Source organism: Dipodomys merriami, unplaced genomic scaffold (assembly GCF_024711535.1).
Source record: "Dipodomys merriami isolate MVZ:Mamm:240054 unplaced genomic scaffold, mDipMer1.0.p SCAF_421, whole genome shotgun sequence".
NCBI classification, from domain to species: Eukaryota; Metazoa; Chordata; class Mammalia; order Rodentia; family Heteromyidae; genus Dipodomys; species Dipodomys merriami.
In genome coordinates this window covers 607891-627920 of record NW_027205838.1, presented here as the reverse complement: position 1 = coordinate 627920, position 20030 = coordinate 607891, and the positions used below count along the sequence as shown (strand labels likewise).

At 65.4% G+C, this 20030-nt stretch overlaps 1 protein-coding gene across 3 annotated transcripts; it reads left to right on the top strand.

Annotated features, from left to right (window-relative positions):
• Positions 1 to 1431: 1431 nt before the first annotated feature.
• On the top strand, positions 1432 to 18478 carry LOC138807575 (zinc finger and BTB domain-containing protein 7A). 3 transcript variants are annotated; one of them, XM_069993346.1, is made up of 3 exons: positions 1432 to 1871; positions 9980 to 11268; positions 13913 to 18478. In XM_069993346.1, exons 2-3 carry the CDS (start codon positions 9995 to 9997, stop codon positions 14385 to 14387), a joined length of 1749 nt encoding a protein of 582 aa, XP_069849447.1. In that variant the 5' UTR covers positions 1432 to 1871; positions 9980 to 9994; the 3' UTR covers positions 14388 to 18478. The 3 variants fall into 3 exon arrangements, with proteins under 3 accessions (XP_069849447.1, XP_069849448.1, XP_069849446.1); XM_069993347.1 differs by lacking the exon at positions 1432 to 1871 and adding an exon at positions 3061 to 3225; XM_069993345.1 differs by lacking the exon at positions 1432 to 1871 and adding an exon at positions 8908 to 9646.
• The last annotated feature ends 1552 nt before the right edge of the window (positions 18479 to 20030 follow it).

The window sequence follows — 20030 nt, the reverse complement described above, 5'->3', positions numbered from 1 at the left end:
AGAATGCGATCGCACCTGAGCTTGGAGACAGACAGACAGACAGACCGACTGACCGACCCCCGCCCTCCTCCCCCCCCCCAGGGAGACGCGGGGCACCAGATCAAGGCAACGAAATTGGGAGAGCCTGACTTCTCCATCCGATGGGATACAGAAGGGGAAACTGAGGCCCAGAGAGCCGTCTCTTCCCTCCCTCCCTCACCCACCTTGCCAATCCCCCTCCCCTCCTACGTGTCTCTCTCCAGGCAATCAAGTCGATGGCACCCAAGCCTGGCCTTCCCCCACCCCCTCCCACTCCCCCTGGCGCCTACTAAGTGCAGGCCTGGCTTTGGGGTCACGTTGTTCTGGGCCGCTCGTCCCCTCCTCCCCTTCCCTCTCCCCCGCCAGACCTCTCCCACGACCGGGGAGGAAGTAGAAGTGGACAGGGGAGAGAGAGAGAAAATACAGAATTAAAAAAAAAAAAAAAGAAAGAAAAGAAAAAGTTGGGCTGAACCAACGCCTTCCCACTCCCCACCCAAGCTCCGAGGACCCCAGGAAATCTGGGTGCGGGGTGTGGGGGGGACGCCGCTATCCCCGCCCCTCCACACCATCCTCCCCTCCGCCCCCCTCCCCACCGTCACCCCCACCCCCTACCCCCAGCAGCTGGATGGGGTGGGTGGGGGAACTTGGGAAGCCAGGGAAAACAACCGCCCTCCCCACCCCGTCCGCCCTTCCCTCCTCCCTCCCCAACCCCTTCCCCGCGCTACGCCCCTGGCAGCGGGGCGGGTGGAGGCGACTCCTTTATATAATCGCGGGCGGGCAGGTCCGCTCTCTCCCCACCCGAGGGGACGGGGCGCCCCGGCGGCTCCGCGCCGTCCCCGCAAAGCCGCTGCCCCCCCTCCCCGGGGTCCAGCACCGGGCGGCTTGGGCAACACCGAGCCCCCCCTCCGCAAGGGCTCAGGAGCCCGGACACCCCCTACCCCACCCCGTGTGTGTGAGAAGAGGGAGTGGGGGGTGTGTGTGGGGGTCCCCAAGCGATCAGCCTCCTCCTCCTCCCCCCTCAGCCCACCCGCGGCCCGCCCCGGGGGCAGCACGCCCGACCCACGCCCGCGTCGGTCCCGCCGTGCGCACGGCGCGCTCCCCACCCCCGCTGCCATCCTGCCACGCCCCGGGCGTCGGGGGGCACGGCCCGCGGAACCCCCCCCCCGCCGCCCCGCACCCCGCCCTGCGCACAGGCTTGGGGGCCTGTTTATCTGCAGGCCCCCCCCTCCGCACCCGGGGGGCCCCCCGCGCTCGCTCGCGCTCACTCGCTCTCCCCCCGCCCCCCGCGCCCCGGAGAGCTCTGGGGCCAGATAAGCTGGCAAGCTGGCACGGCGCCGCGCGGCGGGGCGGAGAGGTCAGAGGCGGGGGGCCCGGGGCGGGGGGGGGCGCCGCGGCGGGGGCTGGACCCCCCCCTTCCACTCGCCCCCAAACCTAATAACAGCCCGGTCTCCCCGGCGCGGCGGGCGCAGCCCCACGGGAGGGCAGGGACGTGGCAAGAGCGGACCTGCCGAGCCTGTTCTGGCCGCGGAGGCCGGGTGGGGGGGCGGGCCGGCGGGCGGGGGGGGGGGCCGGGGCTGCGGCACCTTTAAGACAAGGGAGGACCCCTCTTGCCCTCGGAGAAACCAGGAAGGGAGTCGCGAGCATCATACGGGGCCTTGGCGGTACTGTACGGTGACTGTAGGGGCCGTGACGCCGCCGCCGCCGCCCGAGCCAGGCGCGACGCGGGCACCGCCAGCCCGGGCAGCGCGAGCGCCGCCGACCCCGCGGGCGGACGAGCGGCCGACGGCGCCCAGCCCCGACTCCGGGCCCCGGCCCCGCGCGCCCCGGCCCGGCCCCGGCCCCGGCCCCGCGAGGTAAGTCCAGCGCCCGGTGCGGTTTCTTCCTCCTCCCCGTCCCGCCGTCCCCCTGACCCCCCCCGGGGGGGGGCACCGGGGTTGCAGGGCGGGGACGGGGGGCGCCCCCGGCGGGGAAAGCGCAGCGCCCACCCTGCGCTCGCGGCCCAGGGGAGACCCGGGGACGTTTCTCCCCAAGTTTCCGAGGACGGGGTGCTTGGCAGCTCTACCCCGGAGGCTGGAGGCGAACCCCCCACCCCGAGCCCGAGCGCACGGAGGCAGGACGGGGGGGGGGAGGGCGCCGCCCGGGAAGAGGGGATTGGGGGCGAAGTGCATGGGCTCGCGCGCCAGCACTCACCCCCAATTCCCTCACCACCCCAACACCGGGTTCTTGGTCTTTTCGGGGCTCCCGGGCGCGCGAGGAGCGGGGGAGGGGAAGTGGGGCTGCTTCGAGGGTGGGGGAGACCCGGCGTGGGGATCTAGGGGGGCGCGTCGCGCGCTAAGTTTGCAGCCGGGCACGGGGGGCGCCCTCGCCCCCCGGGGGGCCTATTCGGTGCTGCGTGCATACGTTGGAGTTGGCCAGTATGGAGCTCTATGGGGGATGGGGGGGAGGGGGCTGAAAAAACAGGGAGGGGGGCTTTGCAAAGGAGGGGGAAGGGGTGGGGTGTCCGGGTGGGCGGCCGAGGCCGCGCGGCACTCTGGGCGCTGTAGTTCCTTTGCTGCCCCCGGCCGGGCGAGTGGCCGCAGACGCGTACTACAAGCCCCAGGATGCTCCGCGCCGGCGGCCCGCCGCGGCCCGAGAGGAGGGGCGGGCCGGTTCGCCAATGGGCGCGCGCGACGGCGCGGCGCGGCGCGGCGTGGGGGCGGGGCTTGCGCGGCTCCCTCGCCGGGGGCCGGTGGCGGTCCCGGCTTCCGGCTGCGCGGCCGCGGGCCTCCCCCTCCCCGCCCGGGCCCCTCCCGCCTGTTGTGTAACTGTCCCCGACCCCCCGCCCCCGGCCCCCCGCCCTGGGGGAGGGGGTTCCCCCCCCCTTCGAGAGGGCGCTCCCCGGGGAGGGCGACGGCCCCGCGGCCGCGCGGCGCAGGCGAGCCCGGGGATGCGCGGCCTGGCGCGGGTCGGGCCGGGCGCGGGGGAGGCGGCGGCGGCGGCGGCGGCGGCGGTGGCGGCGGCGGCGGCGGGCGGGCGGGCGGACCCAGATCCGGGGTAATTTGCATCGCCCTCCCCCCAGCCCGGGTGGGGATTGGCCGCCGGCGGCGGGGGGTGGCGCGGGGCCGGGCTCACTGCCGCCTCCCGGCCTCGGAGCCGCCAGCCAGCCAGCCAGCCGCCGCCGCCGCCGCTGCCGCCGGGGCCGGGCCCCTCGCGCTGCCCGGGAAGGAGGTAGGACCCGCGCGGCGGCCCGGGGCTCGGGGAGGGGCGCGGGCCGCGGGGACGGCCGCTTCCTGTTCCCGGTGCGGCCTCCTCGTCCTGCGTCCGCGCGGCCCCGGCCCGTGGGCCCCGGGGAGGCCCGCAGGGCGGCCCGCGCCCCCGAGCGCGTGACCCCGTCTCCTCGGGCCGGACCCCCCCCCCACCCGCTACCCCGTTTCCCCTGACGCCGCCACCACGTGCGAGCCGGGCGGCCTGGTCGCCGGGGCGCGCGGCAGGGGCGGGGGGGCGGCCCCTTCCCCCCAGCCCCGGGGTGGGACCCGGCCGGGGGCTGCGCCGGGCGCCCGGGGCCGGTGTCCGTCCTCCCCCCTCCCCCCCCCCGCCCCAGGCCTCTGCGGGTCTGGGAAGAGGCGCAGCCCGGCCGCCGGGGGAGCCGCCGAGTCGCCGCCGGACCCCGGGGCGCCCGGGGTCTCCCCACTTCTGGAGTTGGCGGAGTGGCCGCGGCTCCTCTGCCCCCCAGCCCGCGGGCGGAAGTGAGAGAGGCGTGGATGCCCCTTCCCCCCCCCCCGCCGGCCCACCTGGCTCACCCATGGGTGCCCCGCTCCCCCGCCCCGCCAGCTGCCTCGCGGACAGCGCGCCCGGGACTCCCGTGTCGGCCCCTCCACCCGGGCCAGGGCGTAACCCGGAGTGGCCGCTCCCACCCTTGGGGACGGGGGGGGGGACCTCCCCGTCACCACCAGCCCCTCACTTCCTATTGGCAGGCCGGGGCTCCAGGCCAGATCTGGTCGCTGCTGCCTGGGCTCCGGGCTTGGGGACATTTCTCTCCCGCCCCCCCCCACCTCCCCCCCTGGGGCCTTGCAGCGCACACGGGGCCTGGCCGGGCCTGGCACCTCACTCTGCTGGGCTCGGGGCTCTGTTTACCGCCAGGCATCGCTGTGGCGACGGGGCGCCCTGGGGGAGGGGGGGGGGGACGGCCGCCGCCACTGGAAAAGCCAGGCCCCATGCAGGAAAGAGGAGCCAACGAGGACACTGAAATTTTAATTCGTGGGTCACTTTGGGGGGGTATTTATTATTCAGTTCTGATTGGCTGCAGGGTGACCAGTCAGCACCTGGCCCGGCCCGCTGGGCCCCCCCCCCCACACCTCTCAGCCCAGAGAGCAGCAGGTGATGCGGGAGCCTTTTTGCTCCACAGGGGACACTGAGGCCGGCCAGCGCTGCCCCGAGGAGGGGGGGGGTGTGGGCAGTCAGTTTCTGAGGCAGTCCTGCGTCCTTGGTGGCTTTGGGGCTTGTTCTGTTCTTTTCCTTGAGGCTGTCTGACCCATAGCTGGGTCCACCTGGTGGCAGTCCTTGTCAACTGGAGGATGAGGCCTGGGGGGAGGTCCCACGTGAGCCCAGTAAACCTCAGAGCTGGGTCTGGGTTGGGCCATGGGAGGCAGGGAAGCAGAGAGCAGCCCAAGGTCACCCAGCTGCAGCTGGGTCTGACCTGGTGGTCCTGCCTCTCCGGTGGAGGGCCACTCCAAAGTCCCCTGGTGTCTTGGCCCAGCGCTGTCTGCCCACCTGTGTCTTTCCAGGAAGGAGAGTCAGAGATGCGTGGTAGAACCTCCTTTCATTGTAGGCACCTAAACGGTGCCTCCCTGTGACTCTGCCCAAAGATGACATTGAGCTCAGAGAGGGCCAGCAAGGCTCCAAGGTCACACAGCATGAGCCCCAGTTCTCTCGCCTCCCAGCCTGGCATGTGGGTACTTGGTGTGCATAGGAAGCCCTGTCCCACCCCTGCCAAGCCGTACCCTACCATCCTGACCCTGCTCCTCCCTCCTTCGGGCAGGCAGGGACAGAGGTCACCTCCCCAGAGCCAAGACTCCAGAGTTACCCCTCTGAAGCAGAGTTGGCCTGAGGGAGGGGCTCAGTAGTATTTGGAATGTAGTTTTCTTGCCTTGTGACCTTGGACGAGCCCCAGGCCCCTAGAGTCTCGTCCCCACAGTGGAGGTCCTCCTGCGGCTGTCCTTGCCTCCCTTGTGGAGGACGAGCTCACCAGCCCAGGGCACCCCAGGAGCTGCTGGGCGTTGGTGTGGTTCTCTGGTCACCCGAGACACCCCGCACCCCTGTTTCCCGGCCCCAATTCCTGATATAAGCCACCCTTCAGCGGCTGTGGGCACCAGGGGCCTCTCATCTGCCTCAGTTCCCCGTGAGTAATCTGGGAGATTGCCTTCAACCTCAGTGGCATTCAAGGCCCTGGAGCCCGAGTTGGGCGACTACTGGACTGGGTCAGAGCCTGGCACGAGTTCCTTTTGCACACCCGACCTGGGGATCCAAGGGCCAGGGCCAGCACCCTGGACTCCAGCCCTGCCCCAGGCCCCTGGGTGACCTCCCTGTCCCTTCTCTGGGGCAGCTCTGGGGCTCCGTGGGACGCCCAGCTCAGCCCCATGGCCTCAGGGTGGGGGACTCCGTCCACTGCTGCTCTCCCTCGGGCTGCGCTGGGGGAGGGGCAAAGGCATTCTGGGAAGACTAGTTAGGCTGGACTAGTCAGTCAGATGGCCTGTGTTCAAATTCCAGCTCGGCTCTGTGACTCTGGGCAGGTTGCTTCCCCTCTCTGAGCCTGTTTTTTGTTGCAGAATGGGTCATGATTCCAGGCCCTGTCTTACTGAGCTGGGGGCAGGGGAGGGAGGGGAAAGTCCCTGTATGAGGGAGACCAGGCTTGGGGAGCAGCCCCAGCCCTGAAGGCCCAGACTCAGAGCTCTGCAGTGCAGGTGCCCTGCTCAGAACCTGGCATGGGTGAGGCGCGTGGCCAGAAGACCAGCCCTTCCATCTGTCCCCCCAGCAGGCTGGGGATGGCCACTCGGTGGAGGCGTCCCCACCCACGCCTTTCTGGTTTGACTGGAAAACAGGCCGGGTCCCTCCCGCCAGGGTGTCTGAGGGATCTGGTGAGATCCGAGGTCCTGGCAGCTCAGGCTGCCCGGCTCTCCGGGGCCCGGGGCCCCTTGGCCCAGGGAGCTTCCAGGTCGTGAGCCCTCCACCTGCTCAGGCTGGGGAGAGGGCATACCAGGTGACAGGCAGGCCCCTCGAGGTCATGTGGTGGCCTCTGCTGGGCACCTTGGTCGGCAGGTGCAGCGGGCTGGCTGGTGTGGCCTTGGGCCTTGCTTTCCCCCAGGAACAGGAAGCTCACCGCCTGCCCTCCTGGAGCGCTGCAGCTTCCTCTTGGAGCCCAGCCTGGGTCTCGGGTCTGGGCTTCCTGGCCCTGACTATACTCAGAGAGCGTGGGGCGTGGGAACAGGGTGGGCCTCGGCCCCGCCCTGGACTTGGGGGTAAGATGGAATCCCCAGGCCGCCTTGCCCCCACCCCCACACATGCACACTTCCCACTGGGCCAGCTGCCTTCCTGCCTCTGGCCCTTTAAGGCCCGGGCAGGAAGCCCCTCCCCATTTAGGGCAATAAATGGACATGCAAAATGGCCGAGGGCCTGTGTGCGCCTGCCTGGCCTGAGGGTGGCCTGCCACCTAGGGGGGAGGTGGGCAGGGGGCAGACTGGAGGGCCCCTGGTGGCCGGCCTTGGAGTGGGACACTGCATTCCTGTCCCATTAAACCCGGGCCGGGGACTGGGCCAGGCAGGATTGGCACCAGGTCAGGGCGGGGTAACCAGCCGGCCAATCTTGCAACACAGGCAGCCAGGCTGGGAGGGGGCAGGTCCAGCTCGGCTGGGGCCTGGCAGCCGCACCTGTGAGCCAGGCTTTGCTGTGTGACCTTGGGCTAACCACCCACCCTCTCTGAGGCAGCATTTACCACCTTGTTGCTTCTGAGAGCTGGGTTACCCAATTCTTGGCCTGTCGGTGCCAAGGGTAGTGGGCCTGGTTCTCTGATGTTCCAAAGTGGGGTTCAAAAGCTTCCCTAGCTGCAAGGGGCTGCCTGTCTGGGCCTTCTGGTGACCAGCCGGGGTACACAGTGGGTGCTCAGGGAAAGCCTGCTGAGTGGGGAGAGGACTCTTTCCACCACCTCCCCCCCCACTGCCCCCTCCCCCCACCCCAGGTAACCAAGGCCCTGGAGGTGTGGGTCCTGCTCAGGTTCACTCAGCTCTGGGAGTGGGGCCGGCAGCGGCTGAGGCCCCTGCTCAGCCGAGGGTGGGAGGTGGGTGGCGTGGCAGGTGACTGTGGGGAGGCTCGCTGGGTGTTGGGTGGGGGTCCCTGGCCACCTTAGGCCCTCTCCCATTGGTTACCCCCCTACCGTCCCCGGGACCTTCGTGGACGACACGCCTCCCCTGACCTTACAGCTGGTCCCCAGCCTTGGGGAGGGGGGCAGCAGCCCAAGCGGGAGGGCCTGTCCCCAGCTGCACCTGGCTGTGTGTGTACGGTGTGACCTTGGCTGGGTGTTGCTACCTCTCTGAGTCAGGAGCGGGAGGAGGATGAACTGAAAGCAGCTAGTGCTTTCTGGGAGCTCTGGAGAGCCGAGGTGAGGGCCCGGGTCCTGTCGCCTTTGCAAGGAGCTGTAGCAAGTCACCTTTGGTTAGACGGGGGTCAGGAGTGGTGCAGCTCTCCGGGCGGGCACAGCTGGTGTGAGCTGGGGCTTCGGTTCATTCCGCTGGTGGCTGCGGCCCTACTGTGTGTGGCTGGGGTCGAGAGAGCAGGTCCCCACCTCCAGCCCAGGCCGGGCCTGCCAGAGCTGGCTCCTCACCCGCATTTCTTAGCAACCATGGAAAGGACACACAGGAGTCAGGAGAGCTGGGCCTGGGGCCTGCTCCGAGGAGGAGGCCAGTGCCACCACTGAGGGCAGTTTGTGGGGACTTCCTAGGCCGTGTGCTAGCCAGGGTCCCTAGGAATCAGCGTGAGAAGCAGCCAGAACCACACAGTGGGTCCGCAGCATTCAGGTGCTTTTTATTTCTGGGCCTCCGGCACCGGCAAGGGGCTCTGGCCAAACCCCTGACGTCCTTGCCCTACTGGGAGCGGGTTGTTGGGAGAGGCCCCTGAGAGGCCCAGGTGGGGCGGCGGTGCCTGGCGGCCGGGCAGGTGGCTCTTGTTCCTGGAGAGAGGGCGGGTGGGCGGGTCAGGTGTCTGCAGCCCAGTTCGGTCTCGGAGGCCAGGCAAGGAGGGCATCCTCTCTGGGTAGGTGGGGACCTCCGTTGTGGTCCATCCAGCCTTGCTGGGTGTCGTTGGCTGGCACGCTGGCCCTCTCTGGGTCTTGGCTGGCTCATCTTGTCGGTGGGGAGTGTGAGCCTCGTGTGACTTGCCTGGTCAGTGTCCCCCAGGCCTGGCTGCTTGGCAAGAGGCTCTTGGGAGGCTTGGGGGAGTCCGTATCCTGGGAAAGGAGAGGGGAGGCGTGGCCTCCAGCCCTGCCAGGCCCCAGCAGCCCCTGGCCCAGGGCTGGGTGCCTGGCGGAGGGGAGGAGCTGCCACAGTGAGGGCTGAGTCACTTGGACAATTTTGGGTCTCAATCTCTAGGCCCCTGGGGACCAGAGGATCCTGGGTCACCTGGAGGAGGACAGCCCAGAAAGGGAGGGAGGGGGGCCTGGGCAGAGGTTTCTCCCTCCCTGTAAGCGTGCATGCGGGTGGGCAGGGGCAGGGGCCTGGGCCTGGGCCTGTCTGATCCCAAGCCCCATCTGCCCACACGCTCCCCGGGGCCGGGGCCAGACGGCAGATGGTGGTAGGGGGTGGGCGCTCCCACCAGGGCGTAGAGCCCCCCCTCCCCCCAGGCCACATCTGAGCCTCCTTTTCCCACTGAGGCGGAGCTGTGAGAGCCTAGCAGCTGGCAGGAGGGTGGGCGGCCACGGGAGGAGAGAGCCCGGGCCACACAAAGGCCTCTGTGTCGGCCATGGGACCCCACTCCAAGGGCCACTGGCTGGGGAGAGGGGGGCTGTGGCCTTGGGTCCGGCTGGGCTAGCCCTGGGCTCCCTTGCTGGCCTGAGAAAGGCTCATGTATGGGAGGGCCAGGCATTAGGGCTTCTTGGTGGGGACAGGAGGGGCCTGTGGTTCTCAGGGGGCCAAGGGATCGCCCACCAGGCCCTGTCCTGAGGGATGGCGGTGGCATCCCAGAGGGGTGAGGAGCACTGGGGCTGTGCTGGGTGGTAAGGGGCGGTTGGCTCCCGGGAGAGGGTGGGGACCACAGCCAGAGGGTTACACAAGCCAGAGTGGGCGGGTGAGTCAGCCCCGGGGACTGCGGAACGGACGGACGGATGGACAAACCGGGGAGAGCAGGTTCCCACTTTCGTGAGCAGAGACCCCTGCCCTTCTGGAGAGAGAGAGAGACGCAGAGTGCAGCCTTTGCCCTGGGGGAGCAGCCCGTGGAGCAGCTGAGATGCAGGATGCCAAGCGGGCTGTGGACTTGGGGGGCTCCGCCTAGGTCGCGGCCTGCTTTCCCCTGTTACTCACTGTGCGGCCGGCCCCGGGTCTCCGTGGCTCAGCCTCACCTCTTCCTGGGGGAGATTCAGACCTCCCCCTCCAAGGGCTGCTTCCAGGTCAGAGGGCCCTGGGTGTGTCCCCAGGCCCTGCTGGGTCCTCTGTGGAGAGCTGTGGCAGGTGGCCCCTCTGCCCAGGTCTGGGGGGGGTGCAGGGGAGCAAAAGCAGCTGCATGGGCAGGACCCCCGTGTGCCCGCTGTGGCGGGCGCTCCACAGCCCCGTGGTGCTCTTCAGGGCCTCCCCCGAGGGGAGCAGCCAGGGTGGGCTTTCAGCATCGGCTCCTGCGGGTCAGGTGGATCTGGTCACGGGATGGCCCTGGGGCCCGGCTGGGGAAGCGGCGGGGGTGCTGTGCAGGGGGCCGCCTTCATGAGAACCCCGTGTCCCGGCTGCAGGTCTCGGCGCGGAAGATGGCCGGCGGCGTGGACGGCCCCATCGGGATCCCGTTTCCCGACCACAGCAGCGACATCCTAAGCGGGCTGAATGAGCAGCGGACACAGGGCCTGCTGTGCGACGTGGTGATCTTGGTAGAGGGCCGCGAGTTCCCCACGCACCGCTCCGTACTGGCGGCTTGCAGCCAGTACTTCAAGAAGCTGTTCACGTCCGGCGCCGTGGTGGACCAGCAGAACGTGTACGAGATAGACTTCGTCAGCGCGGACGCGCTCACCGCCCTCATGGACTTCGCCTACACCGCCACGCTCACCGTCAGCACGGCCAACGTGGGCGACATCCTGAGCGCCGCGCGCCTGCTGGAGATCCCCGCCGTGAGCCATGTGTGCGCCGACTTGCTGGACCGCCAGATCCTGGCCGCCGATGGGGGCGGCGACACGGGGCAGCTGGACCTGGTGGAGCAGATTGACCAGCGCAACCTCCTGCGCGCCAAGGAGTACCTGGAGTTCTTCCAGAGCAACCCCATGAACAGCCTGCCCCCCGCTGCCGCCGCCGCCGCCGCTGCAGGCACCTTCCCGTGGTCCGCCTTCAGCGCTCCCGATGACGACCTGGACGCCACCAAGGAGGCTGTGGCGGCCGCCGTGGCAGCGGTGGCCGCAGGCGATTGCAATGGCCTGGACTTCTACGGGCCAGGGCCCCCTGCTGAGCGGCCCCCGGCAGGGGACGGGGACGAGGGGGACAGCAACCCGGGCCTGTGGCCCGAGCGGGACGAGGACGCCCCCGCGGCTGGCGGCCTCTTCCCACCCCCAGTGGCCCCGCCGGCGGCCACACAGAACGGCCACTATGGCCGGGCCGGGGAAGAGGAGGTGACCTCCCTGTCAGAGGCCGCTCCCGAGCCCGGAGACTCCCCGGGTTTCCTGTCGGGCACCGCCGAGGGCGAGGATGGGGACACGGCGGACGTGGACGGGCTGGCGGCCAGCACCCTGCTGCAGCAGATGATGTCCTCCGTGGGCCGGGCGGGGGCCTTGGCGGCCGGGGACAGCGACGAGGAGTCGCGGGCGGACGACAAGGGCGTCATGGACTACTACCTGAAGTACTTCAGCGGCGCCCACGAAGGCGACGTGTACCCGGCGTGGTCGCAGAAGGGGGAGAAGAAGATCCGCGCCAAGGCCTTCCAGAAGTGCCCGATCTGCGAGAAGGTGATCCAGGGCGCCGGCAAGCTGCCGCGGCACATCCGCACGCACACGGGCGAGAAGCCCTACGAGTGTAACATCTGCAAGGTCCGATTCACCAGGTGAGCCGGGCGGCCGGGCGGGCGGGCGGCTGGGCGGCTGGGCGGGCGGCCAGGACAGCCTTCTGCACCTAGCCCGACCCTCTTGCTTGTCTGTCCGGGCCAGTATGATTTCCCTGCTCTGGGGGCAGACAGCCTAGCGAGCAAGGGACAGCTGAGGCCTGAGGCCAGGTGGCCCCAGCAGACACCCTGAACCCCCCCCCCCCAGGCCAGAGGCGCTCTTCCTTTTGCTGGGCAGGTTGTGTGTGCGTGTGGCAGGTTTTGTTTTGCGGCAGGAGAAGGGGCAGCCTGGCAGCGCGAGAGCTCGGGGACTGGCCGTGTTTGTTAGGCACCTGCTGTCCGCCGAGCCCTGGTCTAGGCCCCAGCAGTGGGGCAGAGCAGGCTCGGGGCCGGCGCTCCCTGCTCGGGCCGGGGCCAGGCTGCCGCCGCCTCAGCGAGCGAGGAGGTGGGAGGGGCCGGGAGAGGTGCTTAGGCTGACACGCCCAGCGGAGGCCCTGGTGCAGGGGACTTTTCGGGGTGAGGGTTTGTTCTGCAGGGCCCGTGGACATGAAGAGGCCTGGGTGGCGGTCCTGGGGTGCTCCCTGGAGTGGGAAGAGTTCGAGGCCAGTCTGTGATAGTTGGTGATTGAGTCTTAGGAGTCCAGAGGTGGCCGGCCTGGCCGTGGAGCCAGGGCAGGCCAGGCCCGTGTGTGTGGGGGTGGGCACAGGCAGGCAGCGACCCTGCCAGGCTGGGTGACTCAGCGTCACCCCTACCCCCCTGCCAGCCCGCCCTGGGGTTCCCCTGGCCACGCCCACCGAGGCTGAAGAAAGAAGCCATTGTCCCCGCTTCCCGGTCCCACCCTGCGGAGCGGGACCTGAGGCTGCCCCCTCCCCAGCACGCCAGACCCCTCCCCACCCACGGGCTGGAGACCAGGGCGCGGCCTGAACTCCAGTGCCTGGGAGTGCCAGGTGGGGGCAAAGAGCACGAGCGGGGGGCGGAGCCTGCGGTGAAAGGCGCAGGTGCTGCCATCTGCAGGAAGAGCGGGGCGGGGCGGGGCGGGGCGGGGCGGGGCGGCCTCGTGGCCGGCCTGAGCCGCCGCTGACCTGCCCCTGGGGCTGCAGCCGCCCCAGCCCTGGGCCCGGCTTGGTTTCATTCTGAGTCGGTGTGTGTTCTGCCACCCCCCACTGGTCCTTGGCCGTCAGGGAAACTGAGGCATAGGGAAATGTCATTCAGAGAAGCCCCTGCTCTTCGGCACACCCACGACCCGTTTGTGCCCCCAGCCCGGGGCCCCAGCGCGCACCCCCACCGCCCCCTCTAGGCCTGCAGCCCAGAGGCCCCTCTGAGTCACGGCGGCGTGTTGAGTAAGTGGGGCCTGTGCAGCCTGGGCTATAATTACCCAGGCCGGGGCTCGGGGTGATGAAACTAGGGCTGCCTCCCACCCCCACTCTGCCTCTGTGCCCAGCCCCTGGCCCGCTGTGTAACATCAGGAGAGTCACTCCCTCTCTCTGAGCCTCCAGTCCCAGCGGGGACTACGTGCTAGCACTACGTGCTAGAGCGCGTTAGTCCAGGCTGTGCCCTCCAGGCCGGGGATCTGGCACACTGAGCCAGTTTCTGAGCAGGAGCCTCCTTGAGTGCTCAAGAATGGGCCTCAGCCCCGGACAGCCCGGGAGGGAGCCGTCACTGCAGCCCAGTGGGACAGCAGAGCTGGGCCGGGTGGAGACTTTATGACCCAAGTGCCAGGCATGGCAGGATTAGAGGAAGTGGGGCTATCAGCCCTGCACTGTGCCCTTTGGGAAAGGCCTGGGACCGAAGGTGCCAGGCCTTCAGGGGCTGGGGAAGGCAGAGGGGCATTCAAGGTGGGCTTTTGAGGGATGCGTAGGAGTTTGTCAGCAAGTCAGGGATTAGTCACTAGGGCTTCTGAGACCCAGGATCTGCTCCAGCCCTGTAGATTTCCAGAAGGACTCCACCCCCATCTTCAGTGAGGGTGTCAGGAACCTACCAGGTGCCTGTGGGCATGTGGGCGGGGCTGGGGTATCCGGGTACCCGATGTATGACGTGCGGCCTCCCGTGCCTCCCCTAGCACGTGCCTCAGCGGCCCTGGCCACATTGCAGGGGCTTAGGAGCCGCCTTAGGGTCCAAAGACAGCAGGCTGAGCGGGCACGCTGGGCAGGGAGAGGCCGTGGGGCTCATAGGAGAGACTGAGAAAGAACGGCACGGGTTGCATGGCTCAGGTGCTAAGAGCGCCAGCCAAAGGGCAAAAGGGTCAAATACTAAGGAGCCCTAGTCTCCGATCAAAAACAGAAAAGAAAAAAGGAAAGCAGTGAGCAGCACAGGGCAAGATGGGGGCATCGAGGGCCACGAGAGGTGGTGGCATTCGAGCCTGTGTTTGGTGATAGGGCTCGGGGAAGAAGTGTGTCCATTGGCCAGCATAGCACGTGCAAAGGTCCTGGGGCAAGCAGAGGGGAAGAAGAAGGGGACGGGTGGGGCCTGGGCGCCTGAGGGGCTGTGGTGAGCTCAGCTCCCCCGTGACTGGCACTGGGGCTGGCCATCTGCCTTGCCTTGTTTTCCCCTCGTCCCAAGAGCAGGGCCCAGGCGTCCAGCGCCCAGCCCACGGGCCCTGTGGCCGAGCCCCCACCCCGCTGACCCAGCCCCGCGTGCCCACCCGCAGGCAGGACAAGCTGAAGGTGCACATGCGGAAGCACACGGGCGAGAAGCCGTACCTGTGCCAGCAGTGCGGGGCGGCCTTCGCCCACAACTACGACCTGAAGAACCACATGCGCGTGCACACGGGCCTGCGGCCCTACCAGTGCGACAGCTGCTGCAAGACCTTCGTGCGCTCCGACCACCTGCACAGACACCTCAAGAAGGACGGCTGCAACGGGGTGCCCTCGCGCCGGGGCCGCAAGCCGCGCGCGCGCGCCCCGCCCGACGCCACCGCGGGGGCCGCCGCGCCCCCCGGCGCCCCCGACGCCCCGCGCAACGGCCAGGAGAAGCACTTTAAGGACGACGAGGAGGAGGACGATGAGGCCACCAGCCCCGACGGCCCGGGCCGCCTGAATGTAGCTGGAGCCGGCGGCGACGAGGGCGCGGGGGGCCCCGGGGCGGCCGCCGCCCAGGCCCCCTTCACAGCTAGGCTCGCCTGAAACCAAAAAGAACAGGAACTCCAGACCGAGAGGAGCCACCCACCCCAGACACAAAGAAACCTATCTACATACAGATATCTATCTATCTATCTATCTATCTATATATATATATATACAGATATATATATATGACGTCACAGAACTAGGATACTGCTTCTCAGATTTGTCGCCTTCATGAAGCCCCTCCACAGGGCCCCCTCCTGCCCCCACGTCCCCCGCCCTGTCCGCCGGGGGGGTCTGGGCTCGGCATGGGGTCTTGTGGGGCGCCCACTATGGGCAGGGGGCCTGATCCGAGCCTGGTTCTCCAGCCCTGGGCTCCAGGCTGGATTGGGGTGACTTGGGGGGGGGCCGGGAACAGGGCCAGCTCTCGTGCCCCTCCCCTCTGGGTTTCTGTGAGTCTTCAGACAAGACCTTAAATGATCTCTGTCTGCTCTGAGCGGACGCTAAATGGTCCCTGGCCCCCCACCCTCCTTCCTCAGGGCACTTACTAAGGGGGGGGTCTTCCCCTCAGTCCTCCCACTGGCCTCCCGCCTCCCGCCCCGCCTGTGACCTCGCACCTCTGCACCCCTCGGCCGCCGAGACACAAACCTATTTATTCCCAGGCCTGGGGACGGGGGCAGGCTTGGGGGCTGCAGGGGGTTCCAGGGTGGCCCGGGCTCCCGCCGCCTTCCTCCACGGCACTTAAACCTGGCGGGAGCCTGGGACCACCACTCAGGGCTCCCCTACCCCCAGCCACCCGAGACCCCGCATTTGGAGATTGCAAATGTCTGTCTTGACCCCGTCCCCCTAAGCCCCTCCCCACTTTTTCAAGCACTTTTTAGATTTTTTTTTTCCTCCTGAAAAACAAAATTTATATATAGATATAATATATATACACACATGCACACGTACATATGGATGTGTCTATCCACGTGTGTGTATATGTGTGTGTGTGTGTATATATGTATATATATATAATATACTTAGAAGTGGCGGCAGGATGGGGTGAAGACAGCCAAGATCGGGGGGACCAGGGTCTCAGAGGGCGGGGGTGGGGGGAGCCAGCGAGGGGCGAGGGAGCTAGAGGGTCCGAAGTTCAATGTCACAAAAGCAATAAAAACCAAGATTTTACAAAATGGAAAGGAAGAATGAGAAAACCAACCACAGGCAAGCAACCACATTAGAAGTCTTGGCACTTTGTAACAGAACGGGTACTTTATCTTAATTCTTAATTTAAAAACATGTTTACAAGTTGTATCCAACTTCTATGAAAAATTGAAAAGACAAAAAAAAAAGCGAGAGAAAGAGAGAGAGAGAAAGCAGAAGAGAATTCCTAAAAGTCAATTTATTTTTGTACAAAACAATAAAAAAAAAAAACCCCACCGCAAACATAGAATCCAGTTTTGTTCCCCAAGGCTGACGGGGGTGGCCAGGCGGCCAGGGAGCCATTGAGGGGCCTGTGGGCCGTCCTGGGCGGGGAGGGCCTGCACTGAGGACAGCCATGGGGTCCCCCAGTCTGTGCCAGCCTTCCCCCCCCCCGCCCCCGATTCTCCTGCATTTGGTCTTGGCTCGGCGGTGGCCGCCCCTGGGGCTCCCTCCTTCCTTGCCCCCCCAGCTCAGGGATGGGCCCGAGAAGGCTGGCCTTCCAACCAGCCGGACCACCCAGCCTCCCTCCCCTCCCCTCCCCCCCCCGCCCTCCAACATGGCTGTCCTCCTGGGTCACCATCTTGGACGTGCTCCCCCATCCTTGACCAGGGTCCTCTCTTCCAGGGCCTCCCCCCCATTTTTAATCAAAGGCACTGACTGTAACTGGCTTGCACCTGTCTTCCCCCCAACCTCTGGCTCCCCAAAGGCCCGGTGTTGACCGAGCCGCAGGCCACGGACAGGGACCAGAGGCCCGAGGCGGAGGACGGCGCTGCCGGCTCCAGGAAGCCCCTCCCGGCTGCGTCGCAAGCCTCGCGCGGGACCTTCCTGTTGGTGCCTGGCCGGGGGCGGGGGGGTCCCTGTGTCCCCCACTTTTGTCCTTTTGTTTTTAAAGGGAAGCTTTTGAAGAAGGTGATGATTTTTTTTCTCTCAGTTTCTACTGGATAGTTTTTGTCCCCTCCCCAGCCTTTCAGCACCCCGAAATGTCTCAGGTTTCCCCCTGCGGGCCAGCAGAAGGGGCAGGCCCCAGGCCCCCCCCCCCCAAGTGTCACTGTCACCAGGCGAGCTGTTTTGGAGAACAAGCTTTCGAGGCTGAGCTGGGAATTCAAGCACCCCAGGCTGGGGGCCACCCCCTACTCCCCAAGAGGCCCCCCCGGGTGGGACTAGTTATCCCCCCCCGCCCCGCAATAAAACCAACTCAAATCACATGTCCTGCTAGGGGTGGGGGCCTCTAGATGTAGGGGGCTGGCCCTGTGGGGACCCTGGTAGGAGTAGGGATCCACAGCCTGCCAGTGGCAGTTTTGAACACAGACCTCTGGAATTGCACTAGACCCTTGCCCCCCAGCTCCGCGCTCAGCTTCTGCCAGCCCTGCCCCCCAACTCTGCCTTAACCGCTAGCCCGTCCTGGGGGCCGCAGCGTCTGCATGGGCCCAGAGCCGGGACCCCCCCCCCCCCGCCCCCCAGCCCCGTCCCCCAGCCCAACCCGGCCCTGCCCCAACTCTGCGCAATCACATACTGTATATAGACGTGGATCGATTTTATTTTTATTCTTTAAATTAAGGTCGTGATAAAGGTGTTGCCAAAGATACTGCTGAATTTACGTGTTTCAGGAAATATTTGAGGAGGCTGTTTGTCTTGGAGGATGTTACAGAAAGGTTTTTGTTTGGTTGTTTGGGGTTTTTTTTTTGTGTTTTCTTTTTTTTTTTTTTTTTTTGGTGTTTTTTTTTTAACTGCCTGGTACAAACAAAAAAAAAAAAAAAGGAAAAAAAAAGACAAAACCAAGTGAAATTGTTCTTTCCATCATCACCTGGTGAAGAGTGGGTGCTGTGTGCGGGTGTGTGCAGGAGAGTGAGGGCCAGGCCTGGGGGGGGCGTAGTTGCAGGCAGGGGTACCGCCTGCCACTGTCCCCAAATCTGCAGGGCCCTAGAGAGAGGAATGAATGGCCCTGTGTAGTAGCTGCTCCTTGCCTTGCCCCCCCTCCACCTTTTGAGATTAAAAAAGAAAAAAAACCAAGAAATAAAAAAATAATAATAAAACCAACTACATGGAAACTAGTGAATGTAAAGCAGAGCCTGGACTCAGCGGGTCATACCAAAGTCCACCCAGCCAGAGACACCCCTGCACCGCAGCAGAGACTGACCACCCTAATGTATACAGCTAACCGTGGCTTCCTCCTGAGGGGGTCCTCTGGGCCATGTCAGGCACAGTCAAGGTAGCATGTGGTAAACTGAGGCAGGGATCAGCCACATTCCCCAGGATAGAGACAGTCCAGGTAGCCACAATTGTAGATGACACAGGGACACAGGCTGAGAGGAATACCAGAAAGGGGGCCCGGGGGGGGGGGGGGTAAAGGAAAAAAGAAAAGCCAACAAAAAAAAAAGCAAAAATCCTATTTTTTGAGAGAGAAAGATATTTATATTTGCAGTTTTATTTTAAAGAGTTATTTAAGCTGAGGAAGCAGCCTTTCCAGACGTGGGGGCCTGGCTGGCGCAGGGCGGGTCAGGGCCTTGTGTGGGCTCAGTGCTAAGGGGTCGCAAGTCTCAGAGGTCAGACGGGCTAGATTGACATGGGGTGGGGGTGGGAGGCTAGGAAATGGAGGCCAGGGGACCCCGGCCTGTGGCTAGGGCTGCCTAGAGCTATGGATGGGTGGTCTCCTGGCACCCCAGGTCTGGATATGAGGTGCCTTGGATTTGGGGGGCCAGGCCTGGCAAGTGGGGGGGGGTGCCCAGGGGTTACAGAGCACAGACAAGACATTCCATGGACTGTATTCGAGAGTCTTTATAAAGTGGGGAGATTTAACAAAAAAAAAAAAAATCAATGGATAAAAATGCACTTTTTGGGGGTGGGGGGAGAAGCTTTAAAAGTAATAAAAAAAACAAAAAACATAAAAGATGATTAAAAAAACAAAAAAATTTCATTTTTCTTGTACATAAAAAAGAAAAAAACCACTAAATGCAGCCTGTTACGACCGCGGCCGCCTCCTTGCCTGATTTCTATGTCGTGTGTCTTGCTGGGGGGGTGCCGTGGGGGGGGGTGTGGGATTCCCCCCACTCAGACCGACCCTCCTGTCCATCTTGGGCAGGGTCCCGGGTGGGTGGCTGGGTGTCAGGAAGGTGACCACAGCTCTGGGTGGCCAGGCAGGGGGTAGTGAGTGGCCCATGGGTGCTGGAAAGGGCCCGAGGGCAGCAAGGGCACTGGCTGCGGCCTGAGTGCTCATCCCAAGTCAGCCCCAAGGTCTACGAGATCATGGGTGTGGCCTGAGGCCATCGAGGCCCTACCCACAGCTGTCCCCACAGACAGCATCCTTCCTGTCCCCGGGAAGAAGAGGCTCGTGGGGCCTCCTCTCTGACGGAGTAGCAGTAAGTCGTTGCAGGCCCTGAGCGAGGAGCCTCCCTCCCCGGGCTCCCACTGCCGCAGCCAGCCATGGTTCAGCCAGCAGGGCTGGCCGGGCTGGGGGGCAGCACCTGGTCTGCTCGGACCCTCTGTTCCTTCCTGGAACTGGGCACAGGGGACTGGCACGTCCTGGCCTCGCTCCTGTCTGGCAACACGCTCAGAGGCACAGAGCTGTGTGAGATCACCCGGGCAGCTGGCTGCCAGCTAGTGGGTGTACTTGGGCTGGGGTCCCTGGGCTACTCAGGCAGCCCTGAGCCGCCATGACTCGCCGGGGCCTGCTGAAGCCCAGGCTGTATACAGCCACACAGGACGAGATGGGCAGGAGACCCCGCCTGGCGTTTCATCAAGGTACAATCTCCACACCAAACAGCTCACCTTTTTTTTTTTTGGGGGGGGGGGGGCCTGTCGTGGGGCTTGAACTCTGGGCCTGGGCGCTGTCCCTCAGCTCTTCAGCTCAAGGTGAGCGCTCTACCACTTGAGCCACAGTGCCACTTCCAGTTTTCTGGTGGTTCATTGGACATGAGTCTCAGAGTTTCCTGCCCAGGCTGGCTTTGAACCGTGATCCTCAGATCTCAGCTTCCTGAGTAGCTAGGATTACAGGCATGAGCCACCAGTGCCTGGTTCCTGGTTTTTAATACACTGTCCAGTTCCGGAACATTCCATCCTACCAAGAAGTTCCATCTGCATGAGCAGTTACCTTGTCCCCTCCATAGTCCCTGCCCCAATGGAATACATCTCTGGACCCATCTGTTGTGCACATTTTCTACCAATGGGGATCACATAGTGTGGGTCTTGTGTGTGTGTCTCCTGGGGCTTGAATTCAGGGCCTGGGCAATGAGCAAAATGCTCAAGCACTTGAACCACAGCTCTACTTCCAACTTTTGTTTTCTTTGGGGGGGGGGGGAGGGGCCCTGGGCACTATCCCTCAGCTCTTCAGCTCAAGGCGAGCGCTCTACTACGAGCCACAGCACCACTTCAGTTTTCTAGTGGTTTATTGGAAATGAGTCACACAGACTTTCCTGCCTGGGCTGGCTTTGAATCACGATCTTCAGATCTCAGCCTCCTGAGTAGCCAGGATTACAGGTGTGAGCCACCGATACCTGGCTACTTCCAACTTTTTGGTGGTTC